Here is a 19,470-nt window from a genome sequence, read left to right as displayed (position 1 = left end):
AAGGGCTGCATTTGCTACTCCGCATGCATGGTCAGTTAGATGCTCCTCTGCAGGTTCCCGTGACAGACATCTTTCTTTTCTACTCCAGATGTGTTCGGACATGAAATGGAAAAGCAGCCTTGTCCTGCCCTGTTATCCCTGTGCGGTGATAGACGCTGCTCAGCCAACACGAGCTGGAGCAGTGGGTGCAGCAAGTGGGGGAGGACAGGTAGCGTGATGTGCAGGAATGTGATGGAGCAGGGGCGTTATCCCTGCGCTTGTGGGGTGCACTGTGCTTCCTGGGTGCCCTGAGATCCCCCCCAAACCCAGCCAGGTGCATGCCTAGAGCCATGCATCAGCCCCAATTGCTTGGCACATCCAGGTCGTGTTCCATTTCTGCAGGCTCCGTGCAGGGAGGTGGGGAAGGTGTCTGTGAGTTAACCTGCTGCTTCCTTCCAGGAGAGGGGAAGGCTGAGCAGCGGTCAAGTTTCCACACAGCACGACCTTTAAAGCTTTGCCTCTGTCACTGTTGCTTTGCTTCACTGTAGATGCTTGAAAAGATTTCCTGCGTGACAGCTTGATCCTTTTCGTATATCCTCCAACTGCATTGATATTCCAGCCGTCCTTCAGTGCTTCAGCTGTTATCGCTGGCAAGCCCTTTCTGATCGGTTCAAATTGTCCTTGTGGCTTTGTTCATTAAGATGTACAATACGATACAGCAGAGCAAACTGCATAATTTGAATTACCCCTGGAGTTGTCCCTTGAAATGCTGGCTTTGGGCAGCTCTTGTTTCCTGGGAGATAAAGGTTCTTAATAACAGCCTGGCCCTCATCCGCGGGCATGGCGCAGAGCAGGGCTTTCTGCTTGCCTTCCTGAGCATCCCTCACTCTTCCGGGATCCACGGGGTTACTTGTCCATGCATGTTTGCATTTATCACACTCTCTCTGCAGATGAGTCATGCAGGTACCTTGGCAACAGCTTTGGTGGAGGCCTGGGGGTGACATACACGCACTGAGCTTGGCAATGGGTGCTACTGATGCTGCAGAGCTGCTGCTCATCTTAAAACTGCCAGCAGCTTCCACTGTGGCCTCTCTTTAAGGGCCTTTTAGACTGTGCTTTAACCCCCTGTGTCTTGGATATACCGTAGCAGGGGTGGGTATGCATGCAGGGGGTGACACAGTGCAGGCAGCAGGTTTAGCTCTGTTTGACCGGAGGTGTTCCTGTAGATGAGGAAGATGATGATGTCCTCAGTAGAAGCTGGTTCTTCCCTGCTGGCAGCCGGTCATGTGAAATCCTGCAGCGGCACAGGGTTCATTCCCACAGTAATCCAAAGTAGTGGTGGCTGGGAAGGGTGCAGCAAGAGGCACTGGGTGCTGACATTCCCTTGCGGTAGGTCTGTGGGAGGTGTGGAGGCAGCGTGGGAATGACTCTGGTCCACATGGATTGCAGGCCCTGCATCCCTTTGGGTTCAGCTGCTCATGCCCGTGGCTACCTGTGGTGGTGCTCAGCCCATCCAGGGGCTCAGTGGCACCACGTAGGGCTCAGCTCACAGCCTTGTGCCCCCACATTATTTAGTACCATCTGGCTTTGGCTTTTCAGCAGGTCCCTGGTAAAATGTCAAGTTAATTTAAAGATGATGCTGCACTCTCCTGACATTTTCATCCAGGATGTGACCGCATTAAAGGGAATAAAGGAAGATAGAGTGGCTGATAGGCCCGTTACAGGGAAATAAAATGAGATAAAATTCAGTCTTTTAGTGCTCTGTCCAGTCAGCAGCAGGCACGGTTCTGTCACACCTGGTTGTACTGGTGGTAACAGCACATAAGCAGCACAGAACCTGTCCTGCTGGGCAGAAATGTGTGTGTTTAGGAGAGCATCTATTAGGAATACTTTTGTTCTTGTCACACGCAACCCCCATGCAGATTGTGATTGTTTCTGTGGAACATCTGGTCCACAAATCAAAGTGTCTCAGGGGTGCGCTGCAACGCGCCTGTACGCAAAAGCTGTCAGCACAAGCTGGAGATGCTTTACGGAGGCTCATCGTTGAGTATCGTAACGCAGGGTGCGTGTCCATCCATCCTCCAAGGAGCAGTGCTGTGCTGCTGACCTGGGGAAAGAGGCACCAGCTCCTCTGCCCCTGGGACCACCCTCTGATGCTGTTACTGAAACAGAACATCTCTGCTAATGTCCAACACCAGCAGGTGTGTGTCCAGTGGGAATGGCAGGGAATTTTGTAGGGCTTCCTCTGAGCCTTGAGGACCTGAGGTGAAGCAGAAATCACTTGTAAGTGTGCTGGTCCCCAGGGCTGCTGTGAGAGCAGCCACATGAAGGAGTTCAGGCTCTCCATGGTCACTCCGGATGAAGGAGTCTGGAAAATGGGGAAGAATCAGAGCTCCACAAGTCAGTGATCAGATCGGCTCTTGTTTTCAGTTCAGAAAGCAATTGAGAAAGCAGTATATCAAAGAGATACATACAGTGACTAATACCTCCTTAAGTCTGAAAAGTGTGGTTTGCCATTATACTGGTGATGAGCTGCTGTAATTCTCTTTACAATAGCTGTGTGGTTTTCAGCCCCAGCGTATCCTGTGCTTCTCTGGGGCTGCAGCTCAGGCATTCGAGTTGGTGAATGGAATTTTGCTGCTAGGGTTTCAATATTCCTCCCTCATGCTCATTCTGTTCGAGGCTGTGGACTCCTTATGGACAGGTTTAAAGGGCCTGGTCTGTGACACTGCACAAACAGTTTGGAGTTGGAGAGAATCCATTTGAGGAAACGCGGGGGCCCAGTGACGGAGCTCGGAACTCAACCAAGTGTTGCCCAGATGCCTTCATGTGGTGATTTTGCAAATATGTGTGAATATATGTGTGTGTGTGCATGCTTGTGTAGCTGCCTAATGAAGTGGTGAGTGCCAAAACCTTGGGTGTCATTCATGTTTTCTTAGCTGCAGATAACACCATGTGCATCACAAGATGATGCGTGATGGTGTCTTCATCACAGAGCTGGCAGCGTTAAACTCAGTTCCTAGATCAATGCTAAAAGATGATTATGCAGCTTTATAGAGGCCAGCGGCTCCTTTCTGGGGCACCTCCTTTAGTTATAAACCAGTGCTCTGGTGATTTTCTGTACACATAGCTATTGAAGGACTATTGCATTGTTTTCCTTCTCCCCAGACAGCACGCTTTGTTCTCTTACCGATTAGAAGCCTTACTCTTAAGATGGAAAGAACCATGCTGGGCTCTTTGTGTGCTTTCCATGTCCTCTCTGCCACATCTCGTGAAAGAGCCTGTTTTCAGCACCAACTTACCGGTTTAAATGATAAACATCAGCTCTGTGTGATGGTGTGACTGCTTTTCGCAGTCTGGTGTTGTCTCACACCTGGGGCTCAGGACCCAGAACGGTGCTTTTTGGTGCTTCCTTCAACCGTAGCTAAGTCAGGAGCACATCAAGGACTTTCTTGTTCGTCTGTATTTGAGGAGAGGAGATGATTTTTATTCTAGGATTATATAGCATATGTACACCTGGTCTGGCATATGAAGGTGGCTCTCAAAAGCGAAGGCAAAGTGAATGGCATGTACCTGGAATTCAGGGGAGCACGGTTACAGTTAGCCAGTCCATCTCAAAAGGGTGGATGGTTGTAGCAGCAGTGTTGCGGGGCTGGGGTGTTCCTTCCCGTGTTGGGAAGAGCAGTGGAGAAGTTGGCTGCGCGCACAGTTTGACTCATTTGATGATACTTCTCTCCTTTGCCATGGAACCGCTGTGTTGTGTGCTGGTGTCAGGGGACATTCTTTGCTTTGCTTTAACACGGGATTATTCCTCTTGGAGCATGGTGTCTGTACAGCCTTCTTCTCAAAGAAGACTCTGGGATGGAAAAGGACTGCTGGAAAACTCATGCTAAACTTTAACTGGTCTGTGTTTCCTATTGCTACCATCCAACCCATTTGCTAATCATAACTTTGTCATTCCAGCTGCAGCCAACATGTTGTTTGACTTGGATATTTGTTCGCACTTACAACCGCTTGAGAACTTTGTGTTCTGTAACCTGTCGGTCTCTGTCCCCAGCCGGGGAAGCGAGATGCACTGTCCATTTGCACTGTTTCCTCACCAGTATCTCTTCCAGCACGTGAATACAAGTTTACTTTCAGCAGATTCTCTATTGAGCATAAAAGCTGACATAACTTTTTTTGTTTCAGGAAGACAGTAAATTGAGACTATTTATAGATGCCAAGACGCTATCTCAGGAATTAATGCTCAGGTTTACAGCCCTTTCTAAATGACAGCTTTCCCCCTCTTCACCACCATTTTCCCCTCCACCATTTGCTTGGTTAAACCAAAGCCTTGCTTGGGGACGGCTGCCCAACAGCAAAGCAGAGCCTGGCTTTTGCTCTCCCTCGGCTTTGGGAAGCTCCCTTGCCGCGGGAGCACGGGCTGGCGCCTCTAAGCGTGTGTTAGGCTGGGTTGCCAAGCCAAGAACAGTATGCACTGGCAGCGCAAGCAGGCTAATGACGGCTTGGTAATCTGTTATGCAAATCTTGGTGCAGTTTGTTCAATTGTGCAGGGTTTATTTGTTTTGCTTTCATAATTAAAGCATGTAGACCTTGTATCTGTAAGTATTGTGTATTCCTTGTATGGTTCTTGTCTCCGCTGGTGCTTCACAGATCCAGACCTGGACTGTCCTCAGCTAAATTGCAAAGGAGCGGGGGGTCCTTTTTCCATTGCTGCCTCGGAACGTGCAGGGGGATGCCCCGTGTGGGGTGCTCCCGACAGCATGTGAGCGAGGGGAAGCGCCAGTGTGAACTGTCTGGTGTTGTCTCAAAACCCAAGCTCCGGGCTGCTTTGCAGGAGCAGGCAGTGGAGCGCGTCTTTACGCTTATGGGGGTATATGCATTTAAACATTGCCTGCATCAGAGTTGAGCTGTGCAAAACCTGGGCTTTGCTGTGGGCTCCAGAATAGCAGTAGGGATTTGTGGGGTTACAGTAACGTTGGGAGGAGCCCACCCCACTAACACAAGCAACCAACATCACAGGATGTGTAGAACCGGACAAAAAGTAGATGAGTCTCGATAGCTAAATAAGCCAGTAATTTGGATAACACAAGTGAATATGATTTAGAGCTGTTGGTGTGGGGGAATAGCATAGGATGCTGCCATAGAAAGCCTTCAGATTTGGTCAGTCTTTAAAACAGCCTGTTGCAAACATCCGTGAGGAGATGAAGCATCAATCCCTTGGCAAGGCAGCAAATCCCAAGACATTTCTGATGGGGGGTAGGTAGGTGTGGGGTGAAATCAGGTTCAGATTCCTGACCAGAAAAGGGCCAGTGTATTGTACTTAGTGATAGCTGTTACCCAGGTGGCTGTTGTAGTAGAGGGCTTGGTAATGTCCGTCTCCATTTGCCAGTTCTAGAACATTTCTACACCTAAAAGCATCTGGCAGGTCTGAGGCTTGGTGTAGCCAAGGCAGAGTTGTTGCTCGCACCTTCAGTACCAGACGTGAGATTTCCAGCAGCCCTTTGGCTTTAGCCCTGGCTTGCCGCCTTGGCAAGGCTCCAGGTTAGGAGGCTGGGCCGTGTACAAACATGCCTGGAGGTTCCCTGCATTGGGTGAAGGAGAAGAAGAGGTGGGAGTGGATGATGGCAATGTTTGAATGCATAAAAGCCCTGTGCCAAGTGTGGGCTCTTTGTCCTGGTCCCGAGCTTCTGTTTTGGTCCTTACCAACTGCAGCGTTGGTGTGGGTGTTCTCCCCCGCCTCCTGCTCCCCCGACTTTGCACCCACCAGTAATCGTTGTGGCAAGGTCCTGGAAAAAGAGGCAAATTTACTGTTTTCCTCAGGCTCATAGCTTTTGAACTGGAGGCATGTCTTCTAAACAGTGCAACTCACTTCAAATGCTTTTTGCCTTTCATTTTATTATTGCTTGTCACGCAATGTTCTTTGAAAGCTTGCTCATATATTATCTGTTCCATTTTTTCCATTTTCCCTTTTTTTGCATGCTGTTCCTCCTGTTTCTTCCCTTCCTCCAATCCTCTGTTCCCGTGTGTAGACACAACGGCGACGACAGAACCGGCAGTTCACGGTTGGTATCACATTCCTGTTTCTCTTATTTCTCAGCGCTGCTGAGTGGCAAGACAAGCCTGGGAAGGGGAAGCAAAAAGGGAAATGCAGTCTTCAAGGGAAAACCATGCTTCAGGTGGACTCGCCTCATACATATAACATGGGGTTTAAGGCTGGAAAGTCTGTCTGGTTTTGTCATTCCTGTTGTGAGCTTTGCAGCTGTTCTGGTGCCAGGCAGGTCCCAATCCCCCAAACCCCATGTTAATGGTGCATGTCTGCGAGCATTGCCGAGGCAGTGAGCGGTTCCCTGCTCATCTTCCTTACTGGCGCTGTTGCTTCATGTGTGGAGAAGAAATCTGGCTTTTGGAAACCGGAGCTCAGATTTAATTCTTGAAGTCCAGTGGCAAGGGCAGCGTTTGGCATCCTGGGGATGCTCCGCAGAGGGGTCATGGGCAGAAGCAAAGTTCCCATCATTGCAGTGCAGAAGGAGGCTTGGAAAACAAGTCACAGCACTTCCCTATCAGCATAGCAGTCTAGCAAAGTAACCCTGCTCATCTGCTGGAGGCAGCCGAGCTAACAGCTTGACAGCTTCCTTCGCTTCCGAAGCGAGCCGCAATAGTCACGTCAGGCTGGAAGCTGAGCATGCTGCTTTTGGCACAAGCTCGCTTTTCAGCTAAGGAACCAAAACCCCTGACAGCTTTAATGAAGGCTAACCCATATCTGGGTTTGCTATTTTAGTTGCTCTTAGCTGATCAATTGGCCCTTTCTTTTATCACTAGGAGTTTGTGACACAAAACCACCTCTTCCCTGGCGTATCTGGGGCAGTGACAGAGGTAGGACTGAGTGAAGTGACAGTTGAGTAGTGAGGCCCCTTATCAAGTGGAAGGACTTGCAGTTCGTGTCCTGGATAACTTACCTGCTCCATGCCTTTTCCCCCTTGCCATGAGAGCTGGCAGCCTGCAGCATAACTTCTGTTCTCTGTACATTGCCAGTCTCTCTCTCCATGTTTGACTTCAGATGAAGGCAAAATGTTGGTCACCAGTGGTTGGGGCACAGGGAAAGCCTGGAAGAGCTGCCTCTGAGGGTGGTGGCACCATTTCATTGCCTGCCGGTCTGCTCAGTTGTGTTTGCCCTGGTGCTAAGGGTCCGGCTGCGCCTCTGAAGCACCAGCCTGGCACTTTGCTTCCTTAGAAGGGTCTGAGAGCAGTCGGGAAGGTCAGGAGAGACCCAGGCTTGGTCTGGAAGGAAGCCAGGCTCCATCCGCCTCTTACTCTCATGGTGAGTGCTGTGTACTGTGGGGTGCAGCAGGAGGGTGTCCTGCTTCAGCAGCACCTTGATGCAGAGTGCAGGGAGAGCAGTTGGTACAGAGCCTTCAGCATGGCTCTAGGGACCCTGCCTTCAGTGCAGTCCCACTCCAGCGACCTGCCACAGACTTTCCTGCCATAAATCCCAGCCGGTTGGCACCGAGCCCCCTGCGCTTGCCCACGGGGCTGCTTTTCCCATGAAGACTCGGGGGGTTCTTTCCAAGCTTGTGTTGCTGGAGTGTGTATGGAGTATACCAGGTGTTTCTGTATGTTGGCCATTTGTTCTTACCAATGTCTGATGGGAGTGAGCATGTCTGTGAATGACTCGAAATGCATGGGCATGAACTCTACAGCCAAATGGATTTTCTCCAAAAACGATTCCAAATGAATTGGGGGAATTAAAACTAAAACAAACCAAAAGAGAAAGAAAGACAAAAAGAAAAAGAGATTGGTAGCAAAGAAAATGAAATGTAAGGCTAGTGGGAACCAGCACAATACTTCAATTGGGGAAAGGATTTTTGAGTCACGTAGTGTTTTGGAGTGTATCCTAGAGGACTGGGGGGAAGGAGTCCTGTATGTGTGTGCATGTAAAGGCGGTAGCAAAGCCCCTGCCATTCCCCTCTGGAATGGAGTTGACGGCAGCGCTGCATGAGTGACCTAAAGCACGAACATTGTTAACTCTTTCTGTTGAAAACTGAGAGCTGAACTGTGAGTTTTCTGATGCACTTTCTCCTTTCTCTGCACTGTTCATTGCCAGAACTCCAATAACAGCATGGTCATGGCCGGCAGGAAGGCTTGTGCTTCTGCTGCAGCGCACTCAGCCGGGTTTACCGAGCTGAATCCCTCCTTCCCTCCCTCCCGTGGTGCCCTGTCAGGGTCCCTGGTCCCCTGGTCCCTGCTGATGCGCAGCCGGAGCCTCCCACCACCGTGCATGGAGAGCAGGCGCTTTCCCTGCCAGGCCCCTGCTTTCCATCTCTCCTGCCCCTCTCCCCCTCAAAGCCCACATGCCAGTTTTTATTCCTTGGCCGCTGTCACCACTCACAGGCTGGGATCTCCTCCCTGCCAAGGATCCCATCGGACGAGACGTCCGGCTCACGTTTTGCCCCCTGCACAAGCAGGACATGTATAAGCAGCCATGACCTTATACATGACCGGCGAGAGCGATGACTTAATTCCTCCACTTTTCCCCAAATTTTGACCCTGCCCTGTCAAAAGCAAAGAGCCGAAGGAGCTCCTGAAGGATCTTCCAGACCTTGGGCATCGCCCGTTGCAGTGGGTTATGCTGCGGTGTAGCTGTGGCGGGGCAGCCCCACACGCATGTACATGTGCTTGGCTCAGAGCTGCCTTCGGCTCCGCAGCAGGGCAGAGACAAGGTGCTGCTGCCTCAGCACAGGCAGGATCTCTGCTCATCCCCATGGAAAGGTAGGGCGAGAAAAACCTCTTCTGAAGCTGGCAAAGCAGGAACCCGGAGTGGAGGTTAAAATAACGAAAGCATCCCAGTCGTGAACGAAGAGGGACGAAAGTACCTTGCCCATAATCTAGCAGGTAAATGATTTTCTAAGCTGGAAATTCTTACCCGGAGGCCCATATGAATTTTTAATTAGGGCCTTAGCAGGGTTTTGGATGAGAACATTTAACACTGCTGTGTTAAGCTCTTGTTGCCTTTTCTGATAGCGCTCGGTCTCTGAAAATGAGTTTTACTCGTGTGAAGCCTAGAGCTGAGCCAGAAGCTGCTGGGCTCTCATGGGTCTCCCCATAGGCAGCAAGCAGCATACAGGGAGAAGGCCTCAGTGCCTTCTGCAGTGTTGTTGGCACGCAGCTCTGCCTGTCCAGCTGCCTTGTTCCCCTTTGAAGGTGCAACTGAAAGTAAATGCATTCCTCAATATACTTCACAGCTCCAGCCCTCGGGAGATAAAGTAAAACATCACAAAGCTCCTGGCACATGTTGAGGTTTCTCTACAATGCCAGGGAACTGGCAGCATTAAATATAACCCCTAATTGATATTTACAGCTTGGTACAAAGAGAAATTGTCTTTTCCTTACACCTGTAGGCAGCTCAGGCAGCATTGTGCAGTTCTGGGGCTAGAGGTGTGCATATGACCATCGTGTTGGGTCTGGGTAGAGAGTAACAAGGCAGGTTCCATTCTTTCTGCAGGAGGTGCAGCAGATTTGGAGTTCCTCCTGATGAGGGGTGAAGAGGAGGAGCTTTCATAGCTCAGGTCAAAGTTTAATGAGAGAAACCAAGCAGTAATCTACTGTGTGTTTAAAATGCCTCGCAACAGGCTTTAATACAGTTCGGTGGCATTTTGAAGTGCAGCAGGCACAGGGAGAACCTGGATCACTGGAATGTTACATTTTCTTTTCTAAAAAAGGTGGTTTGGCTTCGTGGAAAACGCAGCTTTGCCCTTTCTTGTTATTGAGAGCATGTAGAGAAAGGGAAGGCTCTACAGAAGGAATTCTGGAGAGAGAAAAGTCAACCGGCTCCTCTTTGAGCCCAGGTTTGCGTGCCCAGTGCTTCTGGAGTCACCTGTGATGGTATTTATATATTGTGTTCCAGTAAAAGAGGAGGCTCCCTGAAGCCAAGAGCAGCACACACACACAGATCCAGCCATTAATCTAAACATTTCCCCCTTCAGAAGGTAAATCCCCTGCAGCTTCCAGGTGACTTGATGTGTTTAACCAGCAGTCGCTAGGAGCCAGGTTTACCTTTAATGTGCTCCCTCCACACGAGGATTGCTGCTTCCCCTGGGGACAGGCTGCACACGCCAGCATTGCGGTGACCTCCTGGCTGTTTAAAACCAGGTTGGTGTTCCTAAGAGTCTCCCAGCTCACGATGCCACTTTCCAAACCAATGCCCAGTGATGCCGGTGTCTCTCCATGGGAAACACTTCTTTTTTCTCCAATAACACCCGTGCTTTAGCAGCCAGAGGAAGCTACCACAGGTCCTGCTGGAGTGGTCCTGCTTTAAAGGGATCTCTGGCCTTCAGGAACGGGTTTGCCCTGTAACCTGTACAGAGGAGGGCACTGGAGATAGTCTGCCCTCCCGAGCAGCCCCCAACATCAAACTCTCCAAGAGAGTAGGAAAGAACAACTTCATAGGCAGCAGTAGCTGCCTGGTGCTCCTGAGAGTGTCTCACCTAACTGCTTTATCAGCTCTGGGGAGAGAGACTTCTCCCGTGAATGCATCAGCTTTGGGAAAGGGAAAAAGGAGCCTGTGTGCGATGCCCTAGCGGAAGCCCCAGCCTGCAGCCTGCACGTACAGGTGCCTGGCAGCTCTGAAATGCGACCCACAATATTCCCGGATCAGTAAACTGCCAGGCTTGTCAGCATTCCCAAACCAAGACTGATTTATGTGGCAAATTGGAAGGGCCTTTTCCAGTGCTGTCTGTGCACAGAGCCCAAATTGGCCTGGCCTCAATTGGAAATCGCTCCCCTTGGGGACTAAAAGGCAGAGTCTGAGGGTCGTTGCATGCTGTTATGAGTGAGTGGTTTTGATGCCATGTTTGGTGTGCCAACAGTGTAGACTGAGGAATGTTTCTGTCTGTTATAAAGGGAATGATTGCAGTTCTGCCCTGCGGGTTCCTCTGCCCTATCTGGCAGATGGTGGCAAGTGATTGACGCATTATTTCTGTCCCGCTCAAGAAATTCATCCTCAGTTCTTAAGTGTGTTGTTTTTTGTCACTCGAGGAACACAGAGAAAAATGAGTTTGTTTTTACTTGTAAGGCTTTACTCACTTGCCCAATTCGGCAGAGGAGCTGGACTATGGGGATCTCTCAGGTAAGGGCTAGTACGTAGGTAAATGCTGCTCTTCTACCCTAGATACTGGTTCCACTCTGATTTCTGCACCCTGGCCACGTTGCGTTGTCCCGTTGCTGTGGCGCAGCCATCCCTCCGCTCATGGTCTCACCGCTTGGTGTTCTGTGTGCCCACGTCTCCTGACATGGGATGAAAAGGGGGCGATTGCCTGAACCTCTTTATCCACGCTGGGCTGAAAGCTGCATAAACCCATCCTCAGAGTCAGTCCTTGCAAATTAGTGCTGGCCCAGATGGAGAAGTGAAAGCATCTTCTATGGATGCAGTTGGTATATTCGAAACAGGGGTGCAAATAGAGCCTAGACCCCTGATCTCCGTTTTGCCTGTCTTCCCAAGTGTCTTTAGAAATGCACTGATTTTCCAGTGCACATGGAGAGGAAGCCCAGAGTGGGCAGGGCAGCACAGGGCAGCCCCGCAGCTGCTTCCAGCCGGGAAGAGCCCGGCCAAGGGCTGGGATCCACCCCATTCCCTTGGGAGCTGAACCCAGTGCAGAAACACTGGCAAAAAAACCAAGCCCCTAAATCCTCATCCTGTTCTATAAAACACTCACCCTTTATCTGATCCAAGCAGCAGCATCCACTGTGAGCCACTCAGGGTATGCTTTGGCCAAGAGGTCAGAAATGATTGCTGAATTCCGTGTGTGTTCTAACACGTGAGCAGTACTAATCATTGTTATTGCAGGCCTGGCAAGGTAAGCAGCACTAGGTGTCTGGGCAGTAGCAATAATTGTTCTGCTCTGAGATGGTTGGTTACTTCTTAAATTTGTATTTTTTTGAAGAAAAATGCCCCATTTTGTGGCTGAAGGGAAGAACGGGAAACAATTCCACACAGGAATTCCTCAAAGTGGGTGTCTGCTGGCAGCCCTACCTTCCCTCGTGTGCCCCGGCCTGCGGCTCTGGCACGTAGCTAGTGCCTTTTCCTGAGTATCGGGTGCATTCTGGATCTTGAATGCAAGGCAAAAATTCCCCCCCACGCACCCATTTTGGAGCATCCCTTTGGGCTCCTGGTTGGCTTTTTTCCCCTAGGAATTTCCAGTTTTGCTTGTTGCTCTCTGGGTTCCTGACGCACCCCATTACGCAGGGTAATGGTATCGAGAAGGAGCCCCAGGCCATTCCCTGCCTCGAACACAGCTGCCCTCTGCCCCGTAGCCCATGCCCAACTCTGGGAAGCTGCAATAGGTCCATCTGGGCTGTCAGGCGGTGGTCCAGGTGAGTGCCGGAGCCGAGCTCTCCATGGGGAGCACTGGGAGCCCATGGGACCGGCCCAAGGGTATGTGGGAATGCCGGGGTGCGTGCTCATGGCTCGTGGAGCTCGTGGCTGCTGCTGTGGGTTTGCTCAGTGTGCTGTTCCTTCCAGGTACTCCTGTCCTGCTAAATGCTTCAACGGAGGCTCTGCCAACTGTGCAATTAAGTAATGCATCCCTTGCCTTCCGTCCAGGTAGCTAGTTTGCAGAGCTGTCTTCGCTTCTCCTGGTCGAGCTGTGTGTGTGTCCGTGCCACTCGCAATGCTCCTCTCATTCCTACCATGTAGAGACTGTAGACTATGGCATGGAACAGGGTCTCTTCTGCGTTGGTCCAGCCTCACAGACCAGTGTCCTGCAGTACTCGGGATGGCTGGGCACGCAGCTGTACATCCGGCTGTGCGTACAGGCGTATGGCTGTGTGTGCATCGCCGCACCGCTGCCTGCTCCAGTTGTGAGCACGTGGCTAGGCGGATGCAGCACGCCTGGACCCCAGTCCAGTCAGGGAGGGCCAGTGTAGCCCCACTAGGGTCTGATCAGCACCTGGTTCAGGGGGATGCTGATGAATCGGCTGCTATCGATTGTGAGTGGGGCTCTGTTCCCTAGCAGAGAGGAGACTCGAGAAGCCACCAGAGAACATTGAGCACCTGTCATAGGGATTAAATTGATTGAAGCAAAGCACAGTATTTCTTATGAAGCGATCTTGAAATGGGTCGCTGAAGGGGCACTTATTGATTGACGAAGGGTGAACTCCTCAAATCTCTCTGGCTTAAATGAGACCAAATGCAATTATAATACAACAAACAGGTTAATGCTACTCTTTAACAGCCCATCAATAAATTAGAGTAGGGGCAGAGTGCTTAATGCCGCTCCGCTCCGTAGTAATGAATAATGGTATTGCTCATCCTGTCATACACGGGCAGGGATTTCTGTCCTCCCACATCATGGTGGGGTGGTTTATAGTGTTTCTGATGTAGCGACAGCCTGTTCCTCCCCCTGCCCCAACCTCTAGTGCTGCTCTAGCATTTGGAAACCCCAAATTCAGTGGGGAAATGTCAGCACGAGCTGTAGGTGCCCTACCCTGTAGCGAGGAGGAATAGCTAGCTGCCCAGTTGTTCAAAGCACAGCAGGGACTTAAGGCCATTAGCACCTACACTGTGACCTGGGGGAGCCTGAGTCACATCAGTGCCTTCCTTATTTAGTAAACTGAACTTCCAGTTTAGAGGGAAAAAACATGGCCAAGTTAGGAATTCTTCAAAGAAATTCATAGGTTTTCTGCTCCCCACCCTGCTGCAGATGTTCTGTTAGCATCTGGGCAGCATGGAGCTGTCAGTGGAGTTAGTGTGTGTATGAACTTAGATATGCACACACAAATTTAGCCCGTGTTGTCCTACCTCAAGGGCTTCACATTAACTCTCACTCAGAAATAGAAGAGAAATGCTCGTGGGAGTGCAGCAGTAAGTCATTAAACCAGAACTGAGAGGAACCTTTTTACTGGGAAGTTAGGAGGAGAACAGTCTTCCCTTGCTAAAGCTTGCTGTGAGGGTTGACCCACATTGTCAGGATCCTGCTAACCAAATCTGCACGCTTTTGAGAGCTGATTTAAGCAATTACGGCTGCAGAAGTGTTAGAAAAGTGGAGATTGTTAATACCTTTATTTTTAAAAGGCCTCTCCCCCTGCAAATAAAGCCCAAAGGTAAGAACATGCGGGTTTCCAGCGCAGGTGTGTGTTAACAGTGCTCATGTGGAAGATAAACCACCTGCTGTGTGCTGCTCCTGACTCAGTACGTCCCGCTGGTACGGTGAGGAGCAGGGATGGGTCGGAAATGCCTCTTCTCTGTCTGTATAGTATTCTATGAGCTGCCCTGTTGGGTTAAAGGAAAACTTCAGTGGCATCATCTCACTTCTGCTAATGACATGAGCAGTTGGCTAAAATACTGAGCACAACCGAACTGAAAGCTACCAAAGCCTTGTGTTGTCCACCACTCGAAATGGGGCTGCGGTGCTCTCTGCTGATGTGTGTCGGTCTGCGTCTCACGCAGACGAGTTCAGTGCGACACCAGGGAAAACTGTGGGATCCCTCTATCACGGGGCAGTGCTGCACTTTGTCTGCATCTGCTCAGTTATTGCAGGTGGATTGTGCCGTTGGTGCTGCAGTTTTCCTTTAAGGTGCTTTGGCACCAAGCAAAGCACCAGCCCACAGCAGTAGGTGCAGCGCGGTGTGGAGTAGCTGCAGAGTAGCCACGCTGCGGTGCATGTTCGTCACGACATGCAGCCATGGCAGCCCCTTCCTTGCTCTTCCTTCCCTCCTCCCACTCCCACCAAAAATCCCCTAGCAAAGCCAGAACCAGACTGTGTCAGGGAGATTCCCGAGTGCTCAATGCAAAGGCCAGCGCGCTCCTAACATCTTAATGGAAAGCTCTGCATGTATACATTTAGTGCTCTCCGACAAGAGGGAATTAAATGTCAGAAGGATTTGTAGCATCTATAATTGAATTGGTGCTGAGAAAAGCAAATCTTCAGGAAGAATAACATATTAGGATTAGCAAATAATGTGGCATTTTGTCAGTTCCTGCCATCTCGTCTGCTCCCTCTTCAGTAATAAAGTTGTGATCTCTTTTTTAATCATAGATCTGAAGGGGGAATAGCTTTTGTGAATTGGAGGCAGCATTTCAAAGCAGATCCCAGGGTTTAAGGTCAGGTCTCTCTTCCTCAGTACAAATTCGGGGAATTACTCCTTGCCCCATAGACTCGAAACTGTTAAATTACCATAGAAATAACGAGTGACAGTAAACTTCTGTGCTGGAAGGCAGAACGGGGTTGATGTTCGGTCACCGCATTGGAGCATGTGAAGCTTGGTGAGGTGTTGAAGATGAGGCAGAGAGGAGACATTGAAGGAGGAGTGTCTAGCAAAGGGAATGGCCAGAGCAGCTTGTGTAGGGAAGTTACATATTGAGGATGTATTGGGGTGGGAAAGCAGCGTTGTCCTGCACGTGGTGCTCCTGGGGCATCAGCGTCCTGCACGTTGGCAGGAAAGCCATCCGCTGTCTTGTCCGATGGACATACACATACATCAGCCACTAAGAGCCCACTGCCACCTCCCCACAGACCTGGCACTGGATGGCTGGCAGCCACCAGACATCCTCAGAAGGCATGTAATTTTGATGTAGTCTGTTAAGCTTGAAGATAAACTGTTTAGCCACGCACATAACAAAATGAACTCATGCTGGCACTTCACAGAGGTCTCTTTTAACAGGAATAATGAAGAAAAATGGCCCTGCGTGTCCCGGTAGACAAAGTCACACTCAGTAAACTGCTCTGCACAGACTGTTTGCCACAGTCGCTTCTTAGGGAAGGGCTGTTTCCCTTGTGCTGGCAGGCAGCAGAGCCAGAACTGCAGCCAAATGACCTGCATTAGGTGATGGGGCAGCCAGTGCTTTTGGTTTGCAGGACCATTTTTGGGGCAGAGTTTCAGCTTTCCAGGTAAGCTTGGAAAGGGGCTCCCTGCTCCTGCTGCCCATGCCAGAGCTCATGAAAGTTACTCGAGGAAGCACTCGAAGGGGTTTTGTCTCAGATTGTTTTAATTAAAAGGCGCTTTATGGTGCTCTCAGTCACGAGTTATTCACTTAGGGGCCCTGGTCCTTCATCTTGGAGCAGAATTGGAAATATTGATAGAAAGCGTAAATCCCGGGCTGCTGCTCACAAGCTTTGTATCAGGTTTCGGCTCCAAAGAGCACCATTACCTTTAGCTGTCATGGACCTGTACGCTTGATCGATAAACTTCAAATATTATTAGAGGTGGAGGCTTCAGAGATTTGCTCTGCTCCTTGGAGGGAGACGGAGATAAATCTTTCTTAGAAATGGACTTGCATTTGCACTCTCAGTCTTCCTGGTAAAATGCATTTCTCTTAGGTGTCTGGGCAACTGCATGCAGGGCAGATTTATAGGCCATGTGCTTCTTGTAGTGAAAGATTTAAATGGTAAATCCTTCACATATGACTTCACAAATCATGTAAAGTTAAAAGATTTTTACCGTTTCTGTTGCTGCTGTGCTTAAATTGTAAGGTATGGCCAGTAAATCATTTTAATGGAGGTGTCGCGCTTGACTCCATGGAAAAAAGAGACAATGGTTTAGCTTCTATTCCAAAATGTTAATGTATTAATCAGCGGGAGAATAATTGTGTTTTACTACGTTATAAATCTCACTTGCCATTAGGATTGCAGTGAGGGTTGATGTAGCTGCGTTCTTAAATTAAAATTGTTTACACTGCCATACATTCATTTTACATGGCCATAGCTCATTCTGGGTTCATTTCGGAGTTGTTCCCCTGCCAAACATGTCATTCCTCTCCCCAGTGACGGCGTCCTAAGAGAGAGTTGCTTCTGAAAGAAAACTAATAGTGTGGCGAAGGCTTAAGTAAGCGCAGTAAAGCGGTTGGAGGCCTCTACAATTATCACTCACTTTCATAGAGGTTTCTGTACTGTGGGTCAGGAATTGTGTGTCTCCAGACATTGCAGATGCTTTGGACAGCAAAGGCATCATCTTGTTGGGATGGGGCAAGGACGGTTGTAAATGGTTTTACTGGGCTGGCTTGGCTGGGTTGTGGTTCTTTGGGCCGAAGTGGAATGTTTCAACAGGACCATTGTTAGCGATGTTCCTCCAGAGCTCATGGCGAATGTTCCTGTATTGGCCTGCTGCTCCCTGTGCCCCTATCCCTGGGGAGGTGGGAATCTGGGGAGCACTCAAGGGAAATCTCCCCAATCCGCAGCCACCTCCGGCTCCATCTCTCCTCTCCCAGCTGCCTCTCACCTGCGTAGTCGTAGCGCTGCTGCTTCTAGCGGAAAACACCTTGCGAGTCGAGCCGCCACATGAGTTGGGCTCCAGACCGAGCTCCTCTGCCCCAACTCATCTGGGAGGCAGCTCTGTGCTTTACCCCTCTTCCTTTTGAGAGCACAAGGGTGGCTTTTCCAGCCCCGAGAGCAGCCGCGGCCAGACCCTTCAGAGCACATCGTAATAAGTCCCGAATTCTTATTCCTCTTCTGATCTCAACAGATTCTCGTGCAGGTGAGGAAGGGGCAATACGGAGCGTGGACCACGCGGTGGTCGGCGGCGTCGTGGCCGTGGTCGTGTTTGCAATGCTTTGCCTGCTCATCATTTTAGGGCGATATTTTGCCAGACATAAAGGTAAGACAAAACTGGAAGAGGAAGGGATGCGACGTGCGTGTCCCTTTGCTCGCGGCGGGGTCTTGTCTTGTGCAAGGGACCCTGGCTGCTCTTAGAAGAGTCCTGAAAGCCCTTGGGAGCAGGGAAAGGAGGAGGGCTGGAGCTGCCCACCCATGTTCTGTGTGCTGGGTCAGGAGGAGAGCGGGTTTCCCAATGCTGGCTTCATGTTGCAGCCTGGTATTGTCATGGTTGTGGAGGCCAAGTGCCCAGCTCCTGCTATAATAAATGGATTGCTCCTCTGGATGCCCAGGGCAGGACTGGAAGAGCACCTGCACCAAGGCTTGCAGCATGGTCTTGCTGCTGAAGAGCCTCTCAGTGGCTCGGTCCCTCATACTCAGTGTCCCCTGCTCTCCCGTTAGGGGTTTGCTTTCCCCTGGCACTCTTGGCTTCATCGCTTGTGCTCTTGCAGAGACCTGCGAGCAGTCACACAACCTCCTGCTTCCCTTCCAGGTACATACTTCACTCACGAAGCCAAAGGAGCAGATGATGCGGCCGACGCAGACACAGCCATCATCAATGCAGAAGGAGGACAAAACAACTCTGAAGAGAAGAAAGAGTACTTCATCTAGAGCAGCCTTGGTTTGTTGAGGTGTCCAACCGTGGACGGTTACTATTTAAACGCTCAAGAGACAGTGATATTGGAAGTTGCAACCAGCTTGTGTCTTTTCTTTATGAAGAAAAAAAAAGCCAATGGGTGGAGAGTCGGAGGCTGGGAGGGTCCGGGATTGGCTGTGTAAAAATATTCCTCACAAAGTACACTCTGCTGTTCGACACCTCAGTTCGTTTGGGTTTTCTTTTTTTGGCCAAGTCCGGCTTGGATTTAGTTTAGTGAAGTCATTTGCAGAAGATTCTGTGCCTTGTTTAATTTCTGTTTGTTGGGGTCGGGGGGAGGCTGGGAAGAAGAGGGGCTTCTGTGCGTTAGTTCCCTTCGGGTTTCTGTGGCTCTTCGTTTCCCCTTTCCTCTTGGGTTCCGGGAGTTGCCTGCTGGGACCCCTTGGAGTAGGTGCGTTTCCTTGAAGGTGTTTCTTTTTCTCGTCACCGGCTTCCGTTCAGAACTCGAGCTCATCGGAGGAGAACCAGCACATTTTAGACTTCGTAGTTTGCAGTTCAGTGTGCCCATGTCCCATTCCCTCTATCGTCCTAAAGGCTCGGATAAAGACCAGCGAGAACCCGCTCGTGGCTGCCCATGTTTCAGGTGCTTTCGATGGTGGTGACTAGGAAATCAGCTGGAGCTCGGCAAAGGCGCCCGTCGGCCCCGGGGTATCCTCTGGGAGGGATGCGGGACGTCTGCTCCCGCCCGGTGCCTTGTGGAAGCTCCATCCTGCTCTCGGGGCTAGGCCCCCCTGTCCCGCTTTGCCAGAGCCGGCACAGCCCGGCCCTTGTCATCCTCCCCCCATTGCAGCCATGGGGCATAGGGAGTGCAGTGGCCTCGTGTCCTGCCCATGGGACACTGCGGGAGCGCTGACCGACTTACAAAGCCATAGGTGAAACGGGGACTTGAGGTCCGATAGAACTGTAAGGGAGAGGCAGCAGAGCGCCAGGACAAGGTGGGGTTAAAGTCTGTATGCTGAATCTTTTGTTTCTTGTGAGTGATCTTGGATTTGGAGCGATTCTTTGGGGTTTTTTTTCACTGTGTTTCTGTGGAAAATGTATGCAGATTTATTTAAGGGAAGCGTTAATCTTAGCGTCAGGTTTGGGTTTTTTAGGGGGATTTTGGGGGAGTGTTTTTGTGCGTTTGGGTTTTTCTTCTTTAGCTGTTGGTTTTGGCAGCCCCGTGGCAACGCGGGATTCCTTCGGGATCGGGACGGCCCGACGGCAGAGAGCGGGCCCGTGCTCCGGCAGCGTTCCGCCTTTCCCCTCCGCGCG

The 19,470-nt window shown here is 50.5% G+C and overlaps 1 protein-coding gene across 1 annotated transcript in view; it reads left to right on the top strand.

Annotated features, from left to right (window-relative positions):
* Positions 1–18,173, top strand: part of CADM1 (cell adhesion molecule 1) — a gene marked incomplete at both ends in the record, with an annotated part of 122,728 nt that extends 104,555 nt beyond the window's left edge. The window contains 5 exons of the mRNA XM_080631718.1: positions 6,012–6,044; positions 11,051–11,104; positions 12,497–12,577; positions 17,434–17,565; positions 18,055–18,173. Of these exons, the coding sequence (XP_080487844.1) occupies positions 6,012–6,044; positions 11,051–11,104; positions 12,497–12,577; positions 17,434–17,565; positions 18,055–18,173 (419 nt within the window). The remainder of the gene's footprint in view (positions 1–6,011; positions 6,045–11,050; positions 11,105–12,496; positions 12,578–17,433; positions 17,566–18,054) is intronic.
* Positions 18,174–19,470: the final 1,297 nt, after the last annotated feature.

The sequence above is a fragment of the Psittacula echo genome (genome assembly GCF_963264785.1).
Source record: "Psittacula echo genome assembly, chromosome: 18".
In the NCBI taxonomy this organism is placed as follows: Eukaryota; Metazoa; Chordata; class Aves; order Psittaciformes; family Psittacidae; genus Psittacula; species Psittacula echo.
This window is presented reverse-complemented; position numbering and strand designations above follow the sequence as displayed.